We start from the raw sequence: 26,198 nt of genomic DNA on the forward strand, positions 1-26,198 counted from the left end.
CCAGGAGGCAGGCTTTTACGGAAGAGGAAACTGAGTCACTCGACAGAGGAGCCTTGTATGACTTCTCGAGGAGCCAGGCCCAGAGCAGGGTGGGAACCTCGGCTTTGGAATGAGGCCTTGATTCGTGCCTGGCCCTGCTGCTCACTAGCTGAGTGGTGACGGGCAGGGCGGCTGCCTGCTCGGAGCCTCCGTTTCCTCTCTGTGGAATGGGCCCGCGGCGGCCCAGGCTCTGGGTCACAAGCATCCCTGGAGCTCCGTGCGGGAGTGCAGGGGCTGGCCCACTCTGGGGTGTTGGCTTTTTATCATATAAAAACATAAAATTTGACCTATTAATGAACCCCATCAGCATAATTAGATGGCATGGTAATTAAGCATTAAAGACAGCCTGCGTGTGAGGTTTCTCTGCTCGTTTTCTGACGCTCTCCGGGGTCAGGCAGTAGTGTGCTCATGCCCCGCTGGGTGCCGCGGTCATTGTCACGAAGAGCTCAGATGACTGGGCAACACTTGTTCCCGGTCCCAGCTCTGCCACGCAACACTGTGTGGCCTTGAGCGAGTCAGTTGCCCGTCTCTGGGCCTCCATTACCCCCCCCGCAGAGCCCACTTCACGAACAGCCCGCACGTCAGGAGGCTGCCATGACAAGCCCAGCCACAGAGCAGGTACCAGAGCCACCACCCTGCTTTGGGTCTGTAATTTGCAGAGGGTGAGGCATTCCTTTTCCAGAAGGGAATATGAGGCAGAGTCCCACATGGGCCTAAAGTTTAATGGTTTCTCTCTACAACCTGGCCCTCTGCCCCAGGCCTCCAAAGGATTTCTCAACCCCCTGCATGTCTGTTTTCTCTGCAAAATAGAGATGATGGTAATAAACTTACCCCACTGTGTTATTGTGAAGGTTAAATGAGATGCTACATAGCGTGACTAGTGTAGAACAGTAGCTCACACTTAGCAAATGCTTGATAAACCTAGTTGACACTTATTAGTATGTTGGAACTGCTCAATAAATCACAGATCATAGATTTTATAACTAGGCTTCTAAAGTGCAGCCACTATTCCCTTCCCAGTGACAAAGGAAAGCAGATTTTTTTCAGTATGTGCTTTTTGGAAGGCATGAGGGAGCTTCCTAAAACTTCAGATTCCTTGGGTATATTTCAGTGTTAAATCGGAATCCAACAGGACCCCAAATTCTGCCTTTTTAAAACTGTTTTCCATGATTCTAAAGCACACTGAAGTTTGAAAATTCCTGGGGGTAAAAGTACAAATGGTCATTCATTTAGGAGCATCCTCTATGATGGGCAGAATAATGGGCCCCCAAAGATGTCCATGTCCTTGTCCCTGGAACCTGGGAACCTGTCATCTGCAAAGGGGAGTGCAGGCTGCTGATTAGTGAGCTCCAAAATGAGAGTGGCTGCCCCGTGTAATCATAAGGGTCCTTGACGGGGCAGGGGGAGACAGAAGGGTTGGAACCAGGGAGCGGGCTCTGTGTGGAGGATGCCACTGGCTCTGAAGACAGAGGAAGGGCCACAAGCCAGGAAATGAGGGCAGCCTCTAGAAGCCAGAAAACATCAGAAAACAGATTCTCGCCAAAGAGCTTCCAGAAGGGACACAGCAAAGGAAAACAGCCCTGCTTGGTTTTATCCCAGTGAGACGCGTTCCGGACTTCTGACCCCTAGAATCGTAAGATGATACAATTGTGTTCTTTTAAGCCACTGTGTGTGGGGAGATTTGTTACCGCAGCAGTAAGAAGCGAATATATCCTCTTTAGGCATGTTAGATCCATGGCACAGGACCTGGAAAGACCCTTGAGGAACAGCCATGGGCCTGGGGCAGCCTTTGGCTGGGTGGAGCTGCAGGGAGTGGGGACCAGCCCTCAGGCTGTCCTCATGGCTTTGCTGACCAGACCCCCGCCATTCATTCCTCATTTATTGACACTTTGGGGTTCAGGACAGCTATTGAGCACGACTCTTGTATGTCGGGGGGCTCAGAGGGTCTGTAAATTACACCCTCCAGAGGCCCAAAGGATGCCTTGCCTGTCCTGTTTGCCGCTCCAACCAAGAGGTCGTGAAGCCCCTGACAGTGGCTCAGCTAGTTCTCCCCAGAACCCTGAGAAGGAAGGGGCCGTATCAGGAGCCCCCCGACCACAGCGGGGCCCTTCCGCATGCAGACCCTCTGGTGGTGGGAACCTGAGGGGCAGTGCTCAGGCCTCGCCCTCCCAGGGCTGGGCACCGCTGCGCCCCCTCCAGCCCTGGACCGCCTGCAGCCCTTTCTCCCCATGCCGGCCCTGCCGTCTCCACCTCCCCTGCTCTCTGACCTGCTGAGTGACAGGCGCGTGCTGAGGGTCTCAGGTACATCCCTTTTTTCTGATTTTATCGTGAAAAATTTCAATTGTACAAAATTGTTGAAAGACTGATTACCCACATACCCACCACCTAGACTCAACAACTCTTTTTAACATTTGCCATATTTATTTATTTATATGTATATAAGTTTTTGCTTTTGCTGAATCTTCTGCAAATTCAGCTGCCATAACAGTTCACCTCTAAATACCTCCACTTGCGTCTTTCAAGCCCCATAGTATCCCTGCAAAGTAGGTATAGTTATCACCCCATTTTACGCCTGAAGAACTTGAATGCAAGAATTTGAGATTCTAAGATGTGAAATCACTTGCCCAGAATCACGAGTGGGAAGTGGTGGGACTGAGATTTGAATCCAGGTTCTCATCCTGCCTTCTTTTGAATGGTTCTAGAGCTCAGAATTATTATCCCAGAAGCAATGCCTGTGGCTTTGCATTTTTTTTCTGTGAGAAAACAAAGCATTTCAGAGATGAAGTTTCATGTTAACAACAACCCCTTAAGGCGAAAGTTACCACTTCCCAAGAGGCTGGGTAAGTCCCAAGATGCCATGTTACTGGAAAAGATATTCTTGGGGTGAAAGGGTTTATACCCAACTTTATCCCCATGGTGGCAGGTCTGTCACTAGAATCCTGTCCACTCAGAGCAAGTCTGCACGCAGCAAGCCAGTCTCTGCCTCCGGGCCTCTCTGCCCGCGCAGCTGTCTCAGTCTCTGTCCCCGGCACAGCCACCACTCCAGTCTCATCTCTGCTCTCCTGCAGCCTTGCAGCTGGGCCACCGTGTCACCCAGAGCCCTGGGCGGAGCTGTTTATATAAAGTCAGTAACAACATGTTACCCACACGTGTGCAGTGAGACAGCCAATCAAGGCCAGGGGAGAGTCCTGGCCGCAGGAAGCTTCACTTTCTCCACACAGCCCCAATGGGCACCCGAATGCCCTTCCTTCTCAGATCTCTGTGAAGTGGGAGACTGGCTAATTGCCCCCGTTTTACTGGTGGAAACTCCGAAGCATAAAAGGGATTTGCTCACAAAAGAATTCAATTCACAAATAATGAAGAAAGGCCTGAGAGTGGCCCCCAAAAGTGCGGTGTTAACCACGGAAGCTTGTTCAGAATGCAGATTCCGGGGCTTAGACCAGATCCAGGGAATCAGATCCCACAGGCATGGACCCTGTGCACAGAACACCTTACCCAGGCGATGGCGGCCGACTCAGGTTAGAGAACCAGGGGCCAAACTCCTAGACCACTCTACGCACTCCACTCCGCACTGCCCGGCCCACGCAGCACCACACCCGACCGTACTGGGGACCTCCTGGTGGATGGCTCTACTTTCCCTACGACCCATTTGTAAAAATGCTCAGAGGAGTTTATTTTTTTCATTTTAAAAATGAAAAAAGTCTTTTAAGTTACCCACAGTAAAATTCATTCTTTTTGGTGTACAGTTCCATGAATTTTAGCAAAGACATCACGTCATCACCACCCCAGTCAAGAGCAGTTCCCTCGCCCCCAGACTCCGTGGCGCTACCCGCCGCCGGTCAGATCCTTCTTCAACACCTCCCGGGCAAGCGCTGATGTCTCGTCTTCGCTTGCGGAACGTGGCGCAGGCGGAGGCACACGCCGCACAGCCTTCCGGGTCTGGCTTCCTTTACTCGGCAGGAAGCGCTCGCTGCTGGAACAGCATTTCGCTCCTTCGCTTGCTGAGTGACGTTCCATTGTCTGAACGCACCGTGGTGCTTATTATTCCCCCAGCTGAGGGCATTTGCTTTGTTTCTGGGCTTTGGAGATAAACTCGGTGATCCAATTTAATTAACCGATTCTTTTCCACCGGGGAGTAAGCATCTCACAGAGAGCGGGCGTGGAAACGAGGGAGGGAGGTGGGGTTGAGGACGATGGCTGACAGACGGCTCCTGCCCGTGGGTACCTGTGTAACAGGCCAGGCTCAGCCATGGAGGGCGCAAGTGTGTCTGATAAACCGTCTGGTCTTCCAGAATCATGAAAATAACCGTGCCTTCCACGTGCCTGAGAGCCTGTTTCTGACCAACGGACGGGACGGAAGCCTAGGCCCTCGGACGCGTGTGGGCGAGCCTCTCGGGGGTCAGAGTGCGCCGTGCCCCTGGCGGGTCCCTGGGTGTCACGGGCCCCTCTGCGTTCGTGCTGCTGCACCCACCTGGATCCGTCTCATCTTCCAACGAGCCCCCTCAGGGGGCGAGAAAAACTGCTTCTTCCAATTCTCAACCCAGTGTTCTCTGGGTTTAAAGAGTTTAAAGTGGTGATTATCTTTATTCAGCACATTTGACAATCCAGTCTTGCTCAAAGTGACAGGACGGGTGAAAAGAGAACAGAGCCGGGTTTAAATTCCTCGCTGGCTGCACGGCTTCAAGGTTCTCATTAGCCAGACGAACCGGCTCCGGCCTCCTCGCGTGGTGGCAAAGCTGGAGGGTCACAGACAGCTCATGGTGCCAGGAGGCAGGGCACGTGAGGCACACCCTAAATGGCCACGACTATTATTTATTTGGTTTATTGGGAAAAACCGCACAGCGTGCACAACACTGACTCCATGTGCTAGGTGCCCGCTGCCTCGGCGCAGCCCAGGGTTTCTGAGGCTGAAGCTCCTTCCGGGCAGCCACTGCGGACACCGCGGGGTTAAGGAGGCTGCCTGGAGGCTGGCACCGCTGGGGGCATGAGTTCCTAACCAGTGGCCAGCGGGGAAGGAGGCCTCCCGGCTGTGAGGAGGGGCGCTGACGGTGTCTCCGTGGGGGAAACCTGGGCCGGCAACGTCGTTTTTCTGATTTCCGGACTGGGTTTTACACCCCAGAAGGGAGCTCTTCGCGTGTGAACGCGCTGTCGGGGCCCTGGCGGCTCCCGCGGCGAATGGCCTGCCGCTCCTGCGGGGCGATGCTGCTACTGACGCTGGGCCAGGGCGGTCGGGAAACGGGGTCCTCCAAACGGGGACTTCGCGGCTTGGCCGCCCTGAGCGGGGCCTCCGCAGGCCAGCGGGGGCCGAGAAAGCTGCCCACGGGGAGGGGGGCTGGAGGGTGAAGTGGGGCTTCTCCTCGGCCCCTCCACCACCCACGCCCCCAGAGTTAGACAGACCCCACCCAGGGGCTGCCCAGCGAATAGCCGGGCGCCCAGGAGGCCCCCGAGCGCGGAGAAGCAGGGGCCCGGCGGCGGGGCTCCCTGGAGGGTGGACCGTGTCCTGGCGGGCCCGTCGCCTGCAGCAGGGGCCCCTCGCAGCGGGTCGGAGAAGCCAAAGGCCGTGCGCTGGGGGGGCCTGGGTTCCTCCACCCGCTCCGGGAAGCGTCTCCCCGCCCTCCGTCCCCTCCCTCCTCGGCCCTGCGCCCCCACGGCCCCCGCCACGGTGCGTCGGTGCGGAGAGCGGAGGGGAAGGGGGGTCTGCAGGCGCCCGCGAGGCGCTGAACGGCCCTGTGCAGGGACCCCGCGGGGCCCCGTCCGCCGCCGGGCCTGCGTTCCCCAGCCGCCCCTGCCAGACCCCGGGGGCCGGGAGGCAGGTGGGAGAGCTCGGGCCCCGCTCCCGGCGGCCCGGAGCGAGTTCTCGCGTGCGCAGGGCGAGGCGCGGGGAGCGGGGCCCTTCGGGCGGGGAAGGGCGGCCGGGTGGGGACGCGGGGGGCAGGGCTGGGGGCGCCGACGGCCGGACGGCACCCGAGGGCAGGGCCGAGGGCGCCCGAGACTCCCCACGGGCCTCCGCGACCCCGGCAGGGGGCCGCCCGCCAACCCCTGCCCCCTCCCTCGGCGCCGGGCAGGGCGCGGTGCTCGGGGTGCGGCTGGCGGGGCCCCTGTTTCCGCGGAGCCCTGGGCTGGCGTCCTCGGCCGTGTGGCCCCGGAGGGCCGCGTCCGCACGACCCCGGCCGCGTGCCCCGCCCTCCGCCCGCAGAGGCTCCTCGGAGCTGGCGGAGCGCAGCGAGGCCCATACGGGCTCCGGAGGCGGGTGGGGGCGGCGGGCCTGCTGCGCGTGCGGCAGGCGGGAGGCTGCACCTTCCGGGAGCAGTGCGGGGACGGGGGGACACCCTGCCCGGGGCTCGCGGCCCTCTCTCCGTGGAGCCTGGAGCTCCCACCCACCTCTGCACCCCTGAGCCTCGGCGCTGCGCCCCTTCCCCGGACACGTGTCCCCGTCTCCCCACCCCTGCCCCCTCTCCCCCACACACCCGCCGCTCCTCCCCCACACCCCTGCGTCTCTCCCCCACACCCCTGCCCCTCCTCCCCCACATCTGTTCCCTCCTCCCCACACCCTGCCCCCCAACACCCCTGCCCCTCCCCCACACAACCCTGTCCCCCTCTCCCCCACACCCCTGTCCCCCTCTCCCCCGCACCCCTGTCGCCCTCTCCCACATCCCTGGTCCCCCTCTCCCCCACACCCCTGCCCCCCTTTCCCCCACACCCCTGCCCCTCCCCCAAACACCTCTCCCCTCCCCCCGTCCCCTCTCCCCTACATCCCCGCCCATCTCCCGCCCCTCCTCGGTGCCCGCGCGCGGGCTCCCAGCTCGGGCCGGGGAGGGTCCTAGGCCTTTGCTGCTTGCGGAGCCTGAACTGCAGGGGGGTCGCCTCCCCAGCACTGAGTCCCCCGCGGGCCCCTCCTTCCAGCCCGAGCCCAGAGCCCGCCGGCGGCTGTGCGACTGTAGCCGCGGCCCCGCGGGAGGGCTGCGCCCGGGGAGTTTTGAGCACGGGCGGCTGCGGGGGGCCCACGGCGGGGCCCGGCCGGCGAGACGGCGCCAGCGGGACGGGGAGCGGGCAGGACAGCGGCCCCCTCCGCCTCCTTCCCTGCGCCGAGCCACTGTCTGCGAGACCGGCAAGGGGCTTCCCGCCCTCCAGGGGCTCCGGGGCCGGAGTCGGGGGGGCCCGCTGGGCCCTGCAGGGCCGCCTCCGGGTCTGCGCTCTTCGCGGCGCGCTCTCAGTCCCCCTGCGGGCGCAGGCCCCGCCGTCCAGGGGGAGGGAAGGTACGGGGTGCCAGGCACGGGGGCAGACGGCGCACTCGTTCCGTTCGCCCAGGAGCCGACCGACGGGTGCTTAATACTGTCCTGCGGAGAGAGCCGGGCGCGCGGGGGCACCTCCGGGCGCAGGGCTGGGGAGGCATCGTCCGTTCACCGACGGGCGAGGGCCACCCATCCACCCCCGTCCGGGGGGCGCAGGCCGGGGAGGTTGGGACCCGTGGTGCCCTGAAGCAGACCGTTGCCTGCCGGGGAGGAGAGAGAACACGACGGACGGCCAGGCACGTCCCGAAGTTCTGCGTTTTGCGGTCCTCCTCCAAGAAGAGGTCTAGAGAGCGGCCGACGGAGCCGCCCGGGAAACCAAGGAACCGCCTGTGTTTCCACCTCTTCCTTCCCCTCCCGGGCAGTGCGGAGGCTGCCCCCCAAAGGAGGGCCCCGGTGAGAACAGTCCAAGACCCTCCTCCGCACCGCAGGACCCTCCTCTGTGCTGGGCGGCCACAGCCAGCGTCGGTGTCGCGCGTATTGTCTTGCCAAGCTCTCCCCCAGCCTTATCTCCTGTCCTGAGAACTATCACCGTTGTTATCTCCGTTTCACAGGGAGCATACCGAGGCTCAGAGAGGTCAAAGGGTTTGCCCATGGTCATGTAGGTGGCAGGGCCCAGCCTTGAGCCAAAGCAGACTTAATTCTACGGCCCAGGCTTCAACCAGCCAGGCAGCGCACCAGTGGAACGAAATTCTCTGGGGTGCAGAAGTAGCTACATCAAATCATCCAGGAGCAAGAATGAGGCTCACATTGTTACCTAGGCTCGAGGACATAGAAGGGTGAGGAGGGTCAGGCCCTGGACTGTGCCTGGCTGAGAGCTGCAGCTGCAGGGGGATTGCCATATACTCTGTGCCCAGTGTTCAATGTACATTTCTGCTTTCCTGGGCAAACAGGCTAAATACCCTTTTCAGTTCCCTTAGGCAGGGTCTGGGGTCACTAATACCATATTCCCTATTCCGTTCTTATTGCATTTCTGTCACCCAACTCACTTACATAGCCTAAACCTGCAATTATTTGGTGTCTGCTGAGTGTAAACAAAGCTGATTCTTGATATCCAGGGACAGTTGCCAGAATCTCTTGGTAGTCCCCTGTTCTCCCCCTGTGACGCCTTCTTCATCCTCTATATCATGTTCTCTAAAGATAAAATACTTCAGACATTTCATCACCTTAGCCAGGGAGCAACAGTGAAAAAGAAAGCTCATTGTTAGTCTTTTGCTATCAACTAACTTTATTGGTAGTTCCTACTGGAAAAAGACTAGTGCGAAAATAGTTAGAGGTTTCTAGATTACCTTACTGATTACCTGTGCAGTCCCTGTAATCTGATAGCCTAGATAATGTCTAAACTTTTTTCATAGTTGGACCTTGGCTGTTTTTATTGAATTATATGTCATCTTTCACCCATGACCCCGCGCCCCCGTTGGTCAAAATCTGTGATTAAGGAATTAGGACTGTGCTAGACTTTGATTGTTTCCCATTAGATGAATTAATATGTGTATGGTACCAGGACACAGACTGGCCCAGAGTAAACAATAATTGTTAGTTATTGTTGTTGATATTACAAGATACTGCTTGAAAAATAATAGTGTCCAAGGCATCAATTAATTTTGTTATCCTGAGATTTTTCATTATAGCGACTAGGCCTGAGTTTTATAGCAAAATTTCCTCAAGGGCAGGACCAAGGATGACAAAATAGAGCAGTGCTAGGGATAAACTCCGTAGGAGGAGACTTCTGCTTCTTGTCATGAAGGACTGCAAACATCTACTTGAAAGCATCAGAGATCTACTACAACAGGAACTAAGGTACTAGAGGAAAAGTAGTTGCAGAGAGGTAAGCGGTTTAACATGCAGCCGTTCTCCCCAGGAGGCATTTGTTGATTCTGAATAAATACAGAGATGCTGAGCAGCTGAGAACTGTTGGCAGTCTCAGGTCTGAGGAGACAAAAATTGGCATTCAGGGCTTTCCAAGAGGAGGGATCTTAGTAAACATCTCAGTCTTTCATCTGGGGTCCTTGAAGAGCTCCACCCTGGTAGCAAAGCTAGCCTGAAAATAGATTAGCACTCACGGAGCCTGAAACTCAGATCTGAGTCAGCTGAGTCTCAGAGTAGATTAAGGAGATGTTCTCAGAGATAACTGCCTGCCAGGAATAAAGTAAATCTGCTTTGGAGGAAGATAACACCATCCAGAGTCTTAAATAATTACTATAATTTTTTTGTGCATGATATCTGGAATTAAAAAAAGAGAAATACCAGGTATACCAGGAGATGGGACCCAAATGACAGAAAGCCAAGAGAAAACGTTATTATTTAAGTAGATATATTGAATCTATTTTTTAAATAATCAAATGAAAATTCTAGGACTGAAATGAAGAACTTGATGGAAGGGTCTAAAAGCAGATTAGACACAACTGAAGGGATGATTCATGAACTTGAATATAGGCCAGAAGAAAATATGCAGACCTCAATACAGTACAAGAAGATGAAAAGTTTAGGAAATACAGAAAAAAGCCTTAGAGATAAAGGGGCCCAGTGTAAACATTTGTGTAATTAGAGTCGTGGGAGGAAAGGAGAGAGATAATATAGCATAAACTGTATTTGAAGAGAAAATCTGAGGAGTTAAAAACTGATGAAAGATATAAAGCCACAGATTCCAAAAGTGCTATTAACCCCAAGTGGGCAAATTCAAAGAAAGCCACAAGTAGGTACATCATAGTAAAACAGCTGAAAAACAACCAAAGAAAAAACTGTAAAAGCAGCTAGTGTTTAAACATACACACACACACAAACTTTGTTCAGAGACATTGTATAATAAGACAACCAATTTTCAACAAAAACAGTGGAAGCCAAGAAATAATGACATCTTTAAAAGGCTAAAAAGAAAATAACTGCTAACCTAAAGTTCTATACCCAAGAAAGTATTCAAAAATGAAAGTGAAATAAAGACAATTCCAGCCAAAAAAAAGCTGAGATAATTTGTTGCCGGCTGAAAGACACTAAAGGAAAAACTAAACACAGTTTTACAGGAAGAAAGTGAAGAATCCCAGATAGAAGCAAGAAGATACAGAAAGAAAGAGCTCTGTAAGAGTAAGCACATGGGGAAATTGAAATTAATATTGACTGTCTAAAATAATATCTTGAGAGAGTTAAAGTATATGTACAATTAAAGTATGCAACAATAGACAAAATATAGAAAGTAGGAAAAAGGAGTTAAGGTATCCCAATGTCCTTAACATTGTTCATGAGTTGAAAAAATACTAATTTATTTTGTATTTTCATAAGTCAAGGATGAATGTTGTAATTTTTAGGTCTAGGACAACCAATAAAAGGATAATGAGAGAATCAATAACTACTTAACAGAAAAGAGAAATGGAATAATAAAAAAACCCACTTTAATCCAAAAGGAGAAAGAGGAGAGAAAGAGAATAATTATAAACTAGAAAAGAAGATGGTAGGTTTAAACTCAAGTGTATCAGTAAGTGTATTAAATGTACACAGATTATGTACTCTAATTAAAAGACAAAGATTTTCAGACTGGATTAAAATTAAACATACTACCCCCAAATATAAGCATACAGAAAGAATGAAAGTTAAAGGAAGAAAAAATATATTTCTAACTAAGTAAAAGAAAATTGGTATGTCTGCACTAATAATAATTTTAAAATGTTTAAGGCAAGAAGCTTTACAAAAGATAAAGTACATTTCAGAAGAATAAAAACATCAACCCATCTGGGAGATGCAACAATTCAAATAACATCCTGAAATCTTACAAAGCAAAAATTGACAAACCAGAACTAAAAGGAAAAATAGACAAATCCACAATTATAATGGGAGATTTTAGCACAACTTTCACTTCTTTCACTAGCTTTTAGAACAAGCACTAAAACAAACAAAGCACGGGGATATCAAGGATTTGAACAACACAATTGACAAATACAAATGTGACTTAGTTATGCATAGAAAACTGCACGCACTTTAAATTTTGAGCACATGTGATAGACTTACCCAAACAGGCCATATGCTGGTCCACAAGACAAATCTCAAGCAATTTCAGGTTTAAACCATCTTTTCCTTCCCTTTCTTTTCCTACATAGTATCTTTATCAGGTTTTAGTATTAAGGTTAAACTGTCCTCATAAAATAAGTGGTAAGTGTTCTTTCCTTTTCTCTGGGATAATTTGTGGTTCTATGAAAATATAGTAAAATTCAGCTATAAATAAATAATGAAAGATACTTAGAAAAATCCCCACATTTTTGGAAATTAATTGATACATTTCTAAATAATCTGTGAATCAAAGCAAAAAGGGGAAATTATTACAACCAAATGATAATGAAAATAAAACATCAAATCATGTGGTATTCAGTTTAAGTTGTGCTCTAGGGAGTGGCAGCGATTCACAGCCTCAAATGCCTTGTTAAAAATAAAGGCTGTAAATCAATAATGTAAATATCTATCTCAAGAAATTAGGTGGGAAAAATCTCAGCAAATTAAACCCAAGAAAGTAGAAGAGCATAATAAGAGAAAAGCAGAAAATTAATGAAATAGGAAACAAGTGTTCAAAAAGGAACAAAAAACCCCAAAAGTTGGTTCTTCAAAGTGGTCATAATATTGACAAAGTTCTGGCAAGAATAATCAAGAAAAAAGTGAGAAAACAAAGTATCAGTATCAGGGATGAAAAAGCACCTCACAGGAGATCATTCAGATGTTTGAAAGAGAATATGAGGCTATGATGGATAAGTTTCTGCCAATAAACTAGAAAATATTAAGTGGGTAAATTCTTCAAAAAAGATGCTATTAAAGCTGAGAAAAGGAAAAATGGAAATTGAAAAATCGTTCTAGATCTACTGAATCTATAACTTAAAACTTTCCCTCAAGGAAAAGTCAGCCCCAGATGACTTCATGCATAAATTTTTCAAATATTTAGAGAAAAAAATAGCATAATCTTACATGAACCGTAAACTCTCCCAGGGAACAAAGAGGGAATCGCACCTTGTGCTGTGATGCGGCTTTGACCTGATGTCTGACCCTGACGAAGACACTGCAGGAAAGTAGAATTGCACACCAAGCTCTCTTATAAACATCTCGTTCAAAATATTGGCCTTAAATATATGAAAAATATGTCATAACAAATTTGAGTTTATTCCAAGACTATAGGGAAAGTTTAGCATTCAGAATTCAATGAACATTGGCAAAAACCACATTTAACCAAATGATTGGGGTCACCATCTTCAGTAATGGGGCATACCATGCACCCCCAATGTGATGCAGTGGGAAGAGCCCTTTATCTCTCTAGTAATTTCTCAAAAATGGAAAACTTCAACCTAATCAATAGAAGACATCAGAAAAATCCAAATTAAAGGATATTCTAAAAAATACCTGACCAATTCTCTTAAAAAATGTCAAGGAAGGATTAAGGAACCGCCAAAGATTAGAGCAGACAAAGGAGACAACCAAATGCCACATGGGATCCTGAAGTAGAAAAGGAACATGTGAGGAAAAACTAGTAAAATCTGAATGAAGTCTGTAGTATAATTACAATTGTGTATCCGTGTTAATTATTTAAATTTCGGTCACTGTCCTAGGGTTATATAAAGTGAATACTATGGACAGCTGGGTGAGGGATATATGAAGCAGTACTATTTTTTGCAACTCTTTTGTTGAAGTCTAAAATTATTTCAAAATAAGCCAAGATAACTCAATTAATGTATGATATGAACAGAAGGGGAAAATCTTATGGTCATCTCAATAGATACAGAAAAGCCATTTCATAAAATTAAGCACTCATTCATGATCAAAAATAAATTCTTAGCAAACTAGACATATAAAGAACTTCCCTAATCCTATAAAAAGCATCCATAAGTGACCCTACAACAACATTATAATCTCCCTAGTTTGGAAAGAAGACAAAGGTGTCTGTTATCACATCTATTCAGTATTGGACTGGAGGTTCATAGCTAGTGCAATAAGGCAAGAAAAAGAAATATGTATGAGGATGAAAAAGAAATCTACCATTATTCATCATCATCATGGATAATATATAGAAATATATATGAATATATGTATACATACACATTATTTATACAGATAAAGCTAGAGAAAGAAGATCCAAAAGAACCTACAAACCATATATAATAAATGAATTTAGTAAGGTAGCTGAATGCAAGATCAATATAAAAAATCAGTTGTATTCTGTATACCAAAAATAAATAATCCAGAAATGAAATTTTAATGATAATATAGCATCATAATAACAGAATAATATGGGATTCTTTATCATGGGAGTAAATCCAATGGAGAATGTACAAAACCTCTGTACAAAAATAATAACCTGTCATTGAGCCAAGTTAAAGAAAACCCAAAAAACTATTCGGGAATCAGAGGACTCAATATTGTAAAGATGCTCTCCCAAATAACCTACAGATTCAGTGCAGTCCCAAATTTCAAGAAATTGGTAAACTGATTGTAAAACTTATACGACAATGCAAAAGACCAAGAATGGCCAAGATACTCTTGAAGAAGGACAAAACCTCACTGGGTCATCTGTGTTTCCATATTGGGAAAAAATGAACCTTAATAACCACCTCACACCATCCACAAAAACTAATTTTAGGCAGCCTGCAGGTTTAAATGTAATGGGTAAAACAACAGAGAAACGAGAGGGAACAGCTATCTTAATTTTTTGGGGTAGGGAGTCAAATATGTCTTTGAAAAGGCCCCTTTCTGCTTCCCCTCCCTTACCGGTTACCCAGGATGCTCTGCTTTCTGGGAAGCCAACCCCAGGCAGGGCTGGAGGGCACGCTGGGCAGGCGGGAGGGCACCCCAGCCCCCGGCCCAGGAAGCGGACTGACGTCAGGGCTCCTGGATGGAACCCCACACTGGAAGCTGGGGGGTCTCTCTACCACTGCCACTCACTGAAAACCGAAAAACAGGCCTCAGCCTCACCCTGCACCTGACAGCGTTTTCTTCAAGCAACACCAAAATACTCAAAGTGCTCGTATCACATTTACCTAAATGTGGTGAATCTCAGAACCGATGGAATTGCTTGCAGATGGTATAAAATAAGTACAAGGCTAACAGGTCAGGTGCCCCTCCGGCCACGCTCTGTGCTGAGCTGTCCACGACATTCCCTCCCTCCTTACATCCTCCCCACACAGAAGGTATGATTATTAGTCGTTAGTCCATTTTACAGATGTGGAGACGGAGGGCGGGAGGTGATCCCTGTGTGGGCTTCCCGGCCGGGTTCCACCGGCCTGTGCTCTGAGCTCGCCTGCTGCCCGGCATGCAAGGAGACACGCAAACGTCCCATCTCTCCGGGGGAGGCCTGTGCCAGGTGGGGTATTTGCCATTCTGGTTTTTAAGCTCGTACACATGGAATGCTTGGGGTAACTGGGTGATGAGAAAGTGTTACCTGGCCAGCCCCCCAGGAGCCAAGGGCAGCCCCAGAAGCCGTGGGGACCCTGTTGCGGTGCAGGATTCGGCCCAGGTTGCCGGCTGATTTACGAATGGCTTCACTTGGCATTTTCAGGCGGGGATCCTGGCTTTACCTGGCTCTGGTGTTGGCAGCTGGGCCGGCGTGGAGGGCGCTGTAGCGGGGTCTGCAGTCCCCTTTTGGTTCGGCTCTCCCAAAGTCTCCTGCTAACACCAGAGTCAGCATTAAAACACACCTATATTTAGAGCTGTTTTCTTCAAAAAAGATTAAATTCTGGCTCTTGGAAAGCAGTTTGCCAGGACTGGCTTGGGACCCGTGGGTCTGGACCCGACCTGCATCGTCTGCGTTCGTGGGCATGGAATGGACGTCCTTCTCAGAGGGAAGGCCTCCAGGAGGGGCTTGTATTCTGTCTCTGCTGGGTGGTGCCGGCCACATAGTAGGCTCTCTGTGTGGCTGTGGCATTAACAAACGGACTGATGAATGGCAGGAAAGCCAGTGTCCTCACAGTGAAGAGCCCAGACTCCGAAACGCACGCGGGTCCAGATCCCAGCCTGTGTGACCGTGGGCGGGCGGCCGAGCCCCTCAGCCCTGGGCTTTCCAGCCGTACAATGGGTGTGGCGTGAATACACCCCCCCAAGACTGATGGGAGGATTAGATGGGGCAGGATGTGGGGCGCTCAGAACAGTGCCAGGCACACAACAGGTGTTACCTCCCTGAACTACTTACAGGCTGCGACATGAGAGGGTGGCACTGGGGCTGGCGTGAACTGTCCTCACGTTTGGTGCCCTGTCCTTATGCCACACGGGGGGAGACAAGTTTTGGAGCGACCGTGTGGGCCTGCACACCCCTCCTCCTCGGTCTGCACCGCAGCGTCTGTGTCCGCAGGCGGCCCGGAGGGCTGCTGCCTCCCACCGTTTGCATCCTGAGTGCGGGTGCCGAGGCCCCAAGCCTTCCCGGCCAGGAGAGAGGCACTTTGTTTTCCCTGAAGCAAGGCCGGCGATTCATCACTGTCTGCCAGAGGCTCCCTTGAAGGTATCATTTCTCAGACTTCGAAAACTCTCTCCCTGTTGCAAGGTCAGAATGACGAAGTCCAGAGCCATCCTTGGAGAGGAGCGGCAGGAAGGCTAGGTGGCTGGGAGCCAGATGCGAGGTGCCCCAGCCCGGGCAAGGGGGCAGCAGGGCGACGGTGAGAAAGTCCCCACGGGCCCTGTGGCTCAGGCGGACCGCTTTCCGCAGGCTTAGCAGCGACTGGCTCCTTGGTTCACTCAGCACTTAACTTTTGAGTACTTACTGTGCGCTGCTTGCTGCGTGCTGGCGATGCGCAGACGACTGAGAGTAGGGCTCTGCCTTCCTAGAACTTGCACTGATGGCCGTTAATATCTCCTTGGTGCCCCCTGAACACCGCCCATCCAGGAAGGGGTCACGAGGCATGGCTGTTCCTCAGGGGCTCTCCTATGACTAAGCGTGACGCACCTCAGGATTTTCAGCAAGTTGCACGAATCACTTGGCTTCTTGGCCGTGGGGAAAGTGTAGCAGGAGCTCTAGTGGCCGTGTGTGAGCCTTAATTCCGGCACTGGGACGCCCCAGGCTCCAGCCGTCTGTGCGGGACTCTGTGCTCAACAGTTACAGCCCACACCTCACACTCGTCAGGATGCAACTATAAAACACAAAACCCAAACCTGGAGGTAACAAGTGTTGGTGAGGATTCGGAAACACTGGGAACTCGGTGCAGTGTGCCAGGATGTGAGACATTGAAGCGGCTGTGGAAAGCGGCCTGGAGGTCCTCAAAAGATTAAACACAGAGCTACCACAGGAGGCAGCCGTCCCCGCTCTGGGCTTCTAACCGAAAGAGCTGAAGGCAGGATCTCAAAGAGCTGTTTGCTCCCCGACGGTCACAGCCGCGTCACTCCCAAGAGCCCAGAGATGGAAGCCACCAGGCATCCACCAAGGGGTGGGCGGATCCACAAAAGGCCACCTACACAGACAGTGGAGTGTTTTTCAGCCTTAAAAAGGAAAGAAATCATGTCACATCTACAATATGGACGAACATTGAGGACATCATGCTAAGTCCAGAGAGCCAGCCACAAATGCTGTGTAGTTAGTCCCCCCTTGGGGCATCTAAGGTCGCTCAGCTCACAGAGATGGAGGGAGAAAGGTGATTTCGAGGGGCTGGGCACTTCTGGGGGACAAGGGGAGCTCTGTTAATGGTGCAGCTCCCCATGTGCATATGCTGAACGTGTTCTGAAGGCCTGTCTCACAGCACTGTGAGTGTACTTAACACTACTGAACTACACGCCCAAAAATGGTTAAGGTGGTAATTTTGGTATTTACATTTTTTTCACAACAACAACTAAAAGAAAAAAGTTCAGGCTCCAGTGGCCGAGAGCTGTGGCTGCTGCTGCCTGGACCCAGTAGGAGGAGGTGTGTGTGTGAACAGCAGGGGCAGGGCGGGTAGTGGGGGTAGTGGGTCCCTCTCTGTCTCCCTCCTGCTTCAGGGGTCCTGGACATCAAAATCAACTCAGCCACTTGAGAGTCTGGGGTTCATTTTACTTGGATGAGGCCCTAGAGGAAGAGACTGGGGCCCAGTGGCTGGCAGCATGCCCGCCTGGTCTCCAAGTGCCCCACCTTCTATCACAAGAAAGGAAATAGGCTCTAGTTCAGAGCAAACCGCCAAGAGTTCATCATGTCCCATCTGCGCACTTATTCAGCCATGCGGCCTTAGGCAAGGCACCTGAGCACTCAAGTGCCTCAGTTTCCCCTCTGTAAAGTGGGGCTATTCCTCACGGCGCAGGCACAGAGTGAGGACCAAGCGGGTCCCCCTCTGGAAGCCCCCAGCACTCTGCCTGACACGCTACGCTGATGCTCAGGAAGCCTGGGGTTTCTGGGTAGGGCTGGAGCGCGCACTGAAGGGAGACATGCAGCTGTCAGAGAACTGGGCAGCTGGTGGGGAAGTGTCAGTGAAAAGAAAACATGGCTACTTGTGGCCGGGTGGGCGGCTGGTCTGACCTGACCCATCCCAGGTCCAAAGGTGAAGCAGCCCAGAGCAGGCTGGGAGGACAGCAGGGTGGGGGTGGCGAGCGCCGCCCCGGCCGCGTTTCCCCAGCCGCAGTCACCCTCCTTCCCCAGGACCCCGCAGCTGAGGGAGGAGACGGCCCAGGTGTATGGGAGGTGGGAGGCCTCAAGTGCAGGAAGCTGTGGGTGCCTCAGGCAGGGCCTCGGGACACCTGCCGTGTCTGGGCCCAGGGCCTCCCATCGGCTCGGGACCACGTCCTCAGGGTGCATTCAGAACTGGTTCTTCCAGCTGTTAACCCTGCAGCTCCTGACAACACACACACCCAGGTGGGATTCATCAGGTGAGACAGGCTGTCAGGACTCTGGGGATTCAGGGGCAGCCTCCCCGGCCGCTCACTCCCGGCTGGGGCCCTGGCCGGCGTCAGCTCACAGCCGGGCCACACATCTGGGCGGCAGCCGCTCCCCAGAGCCCAGCTCCCACGAGGGGCCCCTCCTCCCCAGGAATATGCGCCCTGGCCTTGGGGAGCTTGGGCTCGGGGAGACAGGGGCTTAGCGGCCGGCTCCGGTGGGTGGCTTCGGCTAGGATGCCCATTTTGCAGATGAGACAACGGGCTCACAGGCCTTGTTTAAGGCCCCCTCCCTTTAATGCTGGAGCTTGTGTTAAGGGTCTGCTGGACTCCGAGTCCTGCTCAGCCGCGTCCCCTCTCTGCCTCACACTAACGATGCAGCAATCAACCTTAGCTGGCACCTTCTGCCCCGCCCACCGGGCACGCATGCTAGTGTTAAATATTGATGCTAAGGGCAAGGCACTCATGGTGTGAGACCGTCAGAGCCTTAGAAGTCTTCCCCTGCCTGGGGTCACACACTCCAGATGGAGTTTAGACTCCCTGGCCCTCAGAGCCCTAGGGAGATGATAAACACTGAATTCAAGAGTGGTCCTCAGTCTGGAGAGGACCCAGCAACCCCGCCAAGCTGGAACTGGAGCCCCGGGCCGGGGAGAAGGTGCTGGAGGAGCTCCCCAAGCCCGCTGCGCCCTGAGGACAGCCCGCAGGCCGCCCGTGCCTCTGCTCCCCTGCTGTCTGTAAGCTGCCGCCCTCTTCTGCCTTCGGAAAGACTAGAAACGGTACAAATCAAACAACCTCCAAGACCGGATGTCTCCCGCACACGCAAGGCCCAGAGCGATCGCACTGTTCCGTCAGGACGCGCATCACAGCGCCGCCCCCTGGGATGTTCTCTGCGGCCCCGCTTCTGAGCTGGAGCAGTTGAGCAGCTGCGGGAAGCAGACGCCCCCACCCAGGGCGACTCTGGCTCCGTGGTCCTCAGTCGGGGGGCAGTTTTGCCCTCTGAGAAACATCTGGCATCTGGAGATACCTGGTCATCATGATTGGAGTGGGTGGTGCCACTGGCAATCTGGCGGGTGGAGGCTGGGGATGCCACCTAATACCCTCAAGTGTGCAGGACCGCCCCCACCACAAAGAATTACCCAGCCCCAAATGCCCACAGCGCCTGGGCCGAGAAACCCTGAGCTAGTATGAAAGCTGGGTCTAGGTGCCAGGCCTGTGTTTATAGCTGCGTGACTCTAGGCAAGTGACTGTGTGTCCCTGGGCCTCTTCCCACGTCTGTGAAATGCGGGTGATGGTGACAGTGCCCCACCAGGCCGTTGTAGGCATTGAACGAGCTCCTGGTATGTGCTCTGTTTGGGTCGGGACTGGGCCACGCGGAAGCCCCGTTGGGGAGTTCGGTATTGAAGAGCCCCTCCTCAGAGCCATTGCCCCAGTGCTCCTCTCCAGGGCCTTCCCCACGCCCAGGTAAGTCCCCTCTGCCCCACACACGTCTGTGCTCTCCACCTGCCTCAGCTCCCGGGCACCTAGCGGGCCTGCCTCTAGTCCAGAAGGGTTGGAATGGGCCTCCTGCACTGCACCCAGCAAGCCCCGGGTCCCGAGGGTGCAGAGGGGCCAGGCTGGTATGTCCCTTGGCGAGACGAAGGCTTCAGTGGGTGCCGTGGGGCGGGGTTGGCGGTCAGCATGAGTGGTCTGACTGCAGCCGCCCTGCCCTTCCGCGGAGCAAGGGTCCCAAGGAGGGGGCGTGTCCTGAGCGGGAGCCCAGAGCACATGGCTGTCCCAGCGACTGGGGGGTCAAAAAGGAGTCCACACTCGGCCTGAAAATCCAAACAGAACTGCTCTCCTTGAGGTTAAGCAGGGTGTTACTGACCTTGAAAGAACCTCGCAGAAAAGCCAGGTCCTCACGCGGGAGACCCCAGTGCCTGCATGCCGTCTTCCTCCCCTCGCCGCCCCTCGGTCGTGAGTCTCATTCACAGTTTTCAACGTTTCTAAACTCCCCAGGGAAGAGCCCTTCTGAAATAGGAGCTCGTAGCAGGTTCTCCTTTCTCTCACAGCCCCACCCAGCAGCAGCCCGGAGAGAGGCCGTCTGGCACGCAGAGCAGGGACCTGCTGCTGGCCATGGTCGAAGCCGCTGCTCTTCCAGGCCGTCCTATGTCTTGGGGGAGCCCGCTTAAGCATCCCTCCATGGACCTCTGAGAGGATCTGTCAAACCCGAACGGCTTCACTTTGGTCCAGTTAACCTCACGCTGGGCCAACTCCTGCCCTTAGCCGGGTGCTGGCAGCTGCTGCTGATTCCAGGCACAGTAGTGGGCAGGTAACGGCAGAAACTAACTCGGTGCATTATAGCAAAAGACGTCAACTGCATCCTGCAAGCGAGGGGGAAAAACAGCCTGGCAAAGGCATGCTCATTGCAAGTGTGCGGACCCCCGGGACCTTCCTGAAAGCCGAGTCACGGGGAAGGGAGGCTCACAGCCTGCTGAGCGCGAGGGAGGCTTGTCTGGTGTGGCCATCGGCCGCCCAGCACTAGAAGAACACAGGCAGGCCTCATTTCACGCGCGTCGCTTCACTGCGCTTTGCCGATACTCTCATTTTTAGGAATCGAAGGTTTGTGTCCACCCTGCGTTGAGCAAGTCTATTGGCACCATTTTTCCAAAACTGGCTGCTCACTTTGTGTGTCTCTGTCACATTTTGGTAATTCTCACACGGTCTCACACGTTCTCATCATTCCGTTTGTTACAGTGACATGTGACGTGTGACCTGTGACTGTGACTCGCAGCAAGCTCTGATGATGGCTACATATTCTAGCAATAAAGTATTTTTTTAATGAAGGCATATATGTTGTGCTTTTGGACATAATGTTATTGCACACACTTAATAGACTACCGTGCAGCTTGAACATAGCTTTGACACACACTGGGAAACCAAACCATTCATTTGACTCCCTCCATTGCAGTATTCGCTCCTCGGCAGGCGTCTGGAACCCAGCCCACGATGCCTGAGGGCTGCCTGTACACTGAGTGGCCATTATTTTCCAGCTCCTTGTGATGGTGACTGTGAACCAATTCCTCTCAAGTCATAACAGCCTGTCTTCTTTTTGTTTTTGACCCAGTTTTCTTTGGGACTCCTCCACTCCAAGCTTACACCCTGATAGCCTGGGTCAGGCTGCCCTGCTCAGGTGGGCTCTGCCGCCTCTCTGCTGCCTCCTGGCCCCTCAGCACCCTCAGAGCACCCCGCCCACCCAGCACGAAGCCCTGCTTTGCACACATTCCACTGCTGGTTTTGACCCAAGGGCTGCGGTTTGTAAGCAGGTAATGGGAAATCAGAGTGGGATAATCAATGCGGCCCTGGGCCACTGAGCCCCTGGCCCAGCCACTCAGGCTCTTCGAGGAGGAAGCCGGACTCATGCCCCACACTGGGCCCCTCAGAACCCTGCCGTCCTCAGGGCTTCAGGCCCGGGGGATGGTGCAAGAAGCCGGCCCCTCTTCCTGTTCAGCAGGGTCCTCCACTCTGGTATTTTAACTTTTAAAGTTTAACACTCATCTGGAAAAAGGCATTGATCATAAATGCAAAGCTCATTGAGTGTTTGTAGCCTGCACGCACAGAGTGTGTGGAACTGGTCCAGACACAGAGCGTGTCCAGCCCCCCGGGGGTTCCAAGCTCCTCATCAGCACTGCCCCCCAAGGGGAGCCTGTCTCTTGACTTCTAAAGTACCCCATTGATGGCTTATATATTGGGCCCATGCAGGGTCTTTTTAAAAAAGCTTTTTACTTTTAAATAATTACAGATTCACAGGAAGTAGCAAAGATCGTACGAAGAGGCACATAGGGTTTCATATTCTTTTTAGATATTTGGAATTTTTAAAAAAATGTTTAAAAACCGGTGCTATAGTAGAAAATGGCTGGGTTTTGGAATCAGGCCTCCTGGGATCGAGCCCCAATGCAGCATGGGACCCAGATGTGTCCCCTACCTGTCCTGAGCTGCAGATAAGGCTCACACTATTTTCCTGCTGGTCGGCAGGAATCGCGGTGCGACGGTGTGTGACTGTGCGTGTGTGTGAGTGTGCGTGAGTGTGCGTGTGTGCATGAGTGTGCGTGTGTGTGAGTGTGCGTGAGTGTGCGTGTGTGCATGTCGGCTGTAGGGCGCTGGGACATCAGGCCTCTGCGGGCTGGTGGGGGAGGGCGGGGCGGGCCTGGAGCCTTCCAGCAGGGCATGGTGCTTCGTGTGGTTCCCAGCAGGCATCCCGGGCACCCCAGCACCGTGGCTCCTCGCTCTCCCCTGGCCTCCCACACCTGCCCCCTGCCGCTGTTTGGGCCCGTGCGTGCGGTGGGAAGGGAAGCCGGGAGGGCCAGGAGAGGTGTCCCACCTGGAGCGCTCCCAGGCCTGCCCTTCCCGCCCTTGCCTGGGGGCTGGCCATGGTGAAGGGGGCGGGAAAGCCTCCCTGCCCCCCTGGGGGAGGCGGAGGGTGTGGCTCACTGCTTCCTGAAGGAGGACTCCCACCGCAGCGCTGACGGAAGGCGGCCTCAAGAGCGCCCTTGCTAAATCCAAAGGCATCTGACCTCCTTTCAGTATTGGGAGGGGAACCGAGGGCAACTCTGGCCAGCAGGCCCTGAGTCACCCCAGGCAGGATATGCATTGCCCACATGACCCATCTCAGGGGCCTGAACCTGGACAGACAGGTGCCCTGCGCCACCCAGGAGATAAAATCTGGGCTGGCCGGATGCACCTGTGGTTAGCAGTGGACAGAGGCTGTGGTTGGCTCCTGCGCAGGCTGCCCGCCTGGGCCGCACCTGCCACACCCCGGCCAGAGGGGGGGATGGACGCTGCGGAAGGGCTTGTTCCCCCGGTTTGTCTTGTCTTCTGCTGCTGCAGAATGTGGCACACGCCAGGCCACGCAGCCTCAGGGGACCCAGCCTGCCCTTAGGCAGCCACGCCGCTCTGGGGAGTCCTGTCCTTTCCTTCCTTGGTGCTTAATCCTTTGAGGACGCGTAAAGTGGCAATCTTAAGCCTGAGGTCAGGAGGCTGTGGGGCAGAAGGGGCGAGGCTGTTGCTGGTGCTGATGATCAACAGTAACAGTCACGGATGGGACGGCAGGGAGGGGCTGCGAGCCCCGGGAGGAGGGCCCGTCCTGGGCGGGGGCCTGCAGGAGCCGGGCCGGGTGTCGCTTACGATCGGACCGTGTGCTGAGCGCTCTGCGTGCGTGGGACCGCCGGGTCCTCCCGGTGGGCCCGTGGAGGGCATTACGGCTGTTGTCCTTAAAGTGACCTGTCTCAGGTCATGTAGCTGGTAAGGGGCAGCCCTGGCGCAGGACCCGGTCTGTGCGGCTCCGAGCCCTCTCTCTCTCCCCGGTCCCGTCCACACAGAGTGACGCAAGAGCAAACGACGGGACAGCAGAGTCGGTTCTTGGACCGAGCGTGTCAGCAGGGCCACCTGCAGGCTGTTCGGTTTCCCTGCCCACTTGCCTCGTGGCCGTGCGCTGACCTCAGAGGGCGCGTCACCTGGGTGCTTGTCCAAACAGGCTGCTTGCCGGCAGCCCAGAGGCTGTCCCACAGGTGTGTGTATGGGGGGGATGAGGGGCTATAAGCAGGTGTGGTCAAGAGACTTGTTATTTAGAAGCAAGAACTCTCCTCAGGAACTCGGAGATAGACTGAATCCAAAACATCTCAATTCTAGGTGCCAGTTTACATTGCTTTTAATGTAAGCCTGTTACCTTTAACTTACTTCCGGCTGATTTATGATATGAGTGAGGCGAACAGGCGGGCTCATAGCTGACAGTTCAGGCACTGTTCTGCAACGTGTTGCCAAAGCTTTGAGCAGCACCGTGTCACCTAGGTGGTCAGCCCAGTGACACTGAGTCACTTTCATGGGTGCTCGATAATCCAGCCACACCACCAGGCTTACTGCCGGGCAGCGAGAGAGACCCACGCGTGATTCACGTCACTTAATCTATGAATCTTCTTACTGTGACTTCATTTCCACCGGGCAGCTCTGCCGCGGTTCAGATCTGTGACTCTGGGCAGGTCAGGGATGGGAAAGAAAGGTCGCTTCTGTTTCCTCTCCAAACGACATGCCCAGCGCATCCGGACCCCTGTTCTTCCACCGTCGGGTTAGAAAAGCCCCCCCTTCCCTGGCAGCCTCCCTCCATGCGCTCAGGTGGCTCACATCACTGGCAGAAGGTGCACCATGTGAGCCACAGCAGAGCACGCCCAGGCTGGCAAGACCTGGGTCTGAGGGGGCCGCTCAGGAAATCTCGGCGAACTCCCACCGCCCAGCCATTCGCCCGCGCTGAAACACTCCCGTGCACACTCGGCTTGAACTTCCTCCGAGCACCCCACAGACGGCCCCAGTGGAGGGCACGGGCTCGAAGGACACTGCTGCTCGGTCTCTTCCTCCGCCCCTTCATGCCTGTGAGAGCCGGACAGCCCGGATTCAGGTCAGATGAGGGCTCAGCAGGAAGTGGGCACGCCTGCCTTCCCGGGGACTGGAGTAAACTGGTGCATCTGCATCCGGTGGATGCCCTTTCCCGCAGTGAGACCAAAAGTCTCAAATTTCCTACAGGTGGGTGGTTAGCTGCTGTGGATAAAATGAAAGTCCCCGTGGCCAGGGTTCTCACCTGGCCCTGGTTGGCTGGCTCACTACACAGGTGTGGACAATCTGTTGCTATTGACTCTCTATAAAAAGCTCTGCCTAGTGCTTTGGGCGACATGGTGGTACTGCTGCAGGAGAGCAGAGCCTGGAGTGGTGGCAGCGCTGAGGACAGAGGCCCAGAGGATGGCCGTGCAGGCAGAGAGGCCCAGAGGCAGAGACCGGCTTGCTGCCTGCAGACTCGCTCTGAGTGGACGGGATTCTGGTGACTGACCTGCCACCGTGGGGATAAAGTTGGGTATAAACCCTTTCACCCCAAGGACGTTCTACTGTCATTTCTTTGGTCACATTGAATCCACAGTGAACTTGCCCGGGGCTGAAACCCACCGGCAGGACAGCCCCTAACTCGTGTGCCCTGATGGGGTGAATGTTAAGAGTCGCTAATGACCTCAGGCAGCACGCCCTGCAGGGCAGGGGGGGCGAGGAGGCTGATGCCTCTTAGGAGGCTCTTCCTTCGGATAGGAGGCAGAGGAGCCAGGCTTTCCAGCCGGAGCACCCAGCCTCTCCCAGGCTGCTGCGTCTCCGAGCACCCAGAATAGGGGAGAGGCGGGACCGGGATGGTGAGGAAGCCCATCACAGACGCCAAATCGCAAGAGCTGCGAACAGCTACTTCTAGCACCTGGCTGAGGCCGTGGGGCAGGTCAGGGCCCCCCCGGAAGAGAGCCGCCATTGCTGGGCCGCGCCTGCTCTGGGCATCCTGGCGTCCTGGGTACGTGCACCCTACGGAACAGCCAAGAATCCTGCTCATCAGTTTTTCCAGCAGGGAAGCCAGATCATATTTAACTTGGCCTCTAACCTCCACAGGTTTGCCCAACATCCAACACCAGCTGAAAGAAGCTCCTTGAAGCCACGGACGAGGGCCGAGGCGCTTTCCTAAGCTTTGACTGCCCCCTCGTCCCTGCTGTTTGGCGTCCACCATCACTTTCCATGCAGGACGGGCAGTAAGTGCTTCATTAAAGGGGAACTGATCGCCAATCTGCTGGTTTTGAGGTGGAAGTTGTGGGAGGAGTTGGGGCAGCTGGCAGGAGCTGGTCATGGGGGAAGAAGAGTGCCCTTTGTTGGGGGCAGCTGCTCAGAAGGGAAAGAAAAACAGGTCGGACCCCTGGTCCTGTGTCCCGGGAGATGCCCCGTGAGCCGGGAGGACGGGCGGTGGGGTGGGGGGGCAGGTGAGAGGCGGGCGACGGGACGCTGAACAGGCGGGAGTCCCGCGTCACTGTTTTAAGACTGCACTGAAAATGTTTTCTGACTTTTATAAGATGATGATTAAAGGGAGACGTTGATAAGTTGATTATGGATGTGGCAATAAAAGGAACTGACCTATGGTTTGGGCAGAGGACGTCTGTGTAGGTATGAAAATGTCAGTTTCTCAGTTAAAGACTTTACTTTTCCATCTGTAGAAATAGCGGCTCATTCCACAAATCTATAAATTCATAGAAATGGATGACAGCCTGT

At 53.7% G+C, this 26,198-nt stretch overlaps 1 protein-coding gene across 1 annotated transcript; it reads left to right on the plus strand.

Annotated features, from left to right (window-relative positions):
- Positions 1–17,264: 17,264 nt before the first annotated feature.
- Positions 17,265–25,604, plus strand: LOC130679899 (uncharacterized). Its single transcript, XM_057489477.1, has 3 exons — positions 17,265–18,104; positions 21,214–21,412; positions 25,551–25,604. The coding sequence occupies exons 1-3, from the start codon at positions 17,722–17,724 to the stop codon at positions 25,575–25,577; spliced, it is 609 nt and encodes a 202-aa protein (XP_057345460.1). The 5' UTR covers positions 17,265–17,721; the 3' UTR covers positions 25,578–25,604.
- Positions 25,605–26,198: the final 594 nt, after the last annotated feature.

The sequence above is a fragment of the Manis pentadactyla genome, chromosome 12 (genome assembly GCF_030020395.1).
Source record: "Manis pentadactyla isolate mManPen7 chromosome 12, mManPen7.hap1, whole genome shotgun sequence".
Taxonomy (NCBI): Eukaryota; Metazoa; Chordata; class Mammalia; order Pholidota; family Manidae; genus Manis; species Manis pentadactyla.

Excerpts from the sequence above, each read along its gene's own strand:
- LOC130679899 (XM_057489477.1), top strand. The coding sequence starts at position 17,722 with ATGGCTACTTGTGGCCGGGTGGGCGGCTGGTCTGACCTGACCCATCCC. Across the intron at positions 18,105-21,213 it reads ACCCAGGTGGGATTCATCAG|TTTTCTTTGGGACTCCTCCA; the intron begins GTGAGACAGGCT and ends TTTTTGACCCAG. Across the intron at positions 21,413-25,550 it reads GGGCTGCGGTTTGTAAGCAG|GTTTGCCCAACATCCAACAC; the intron begins GTAATGGGAAAT and ends TAACCTCCACAG.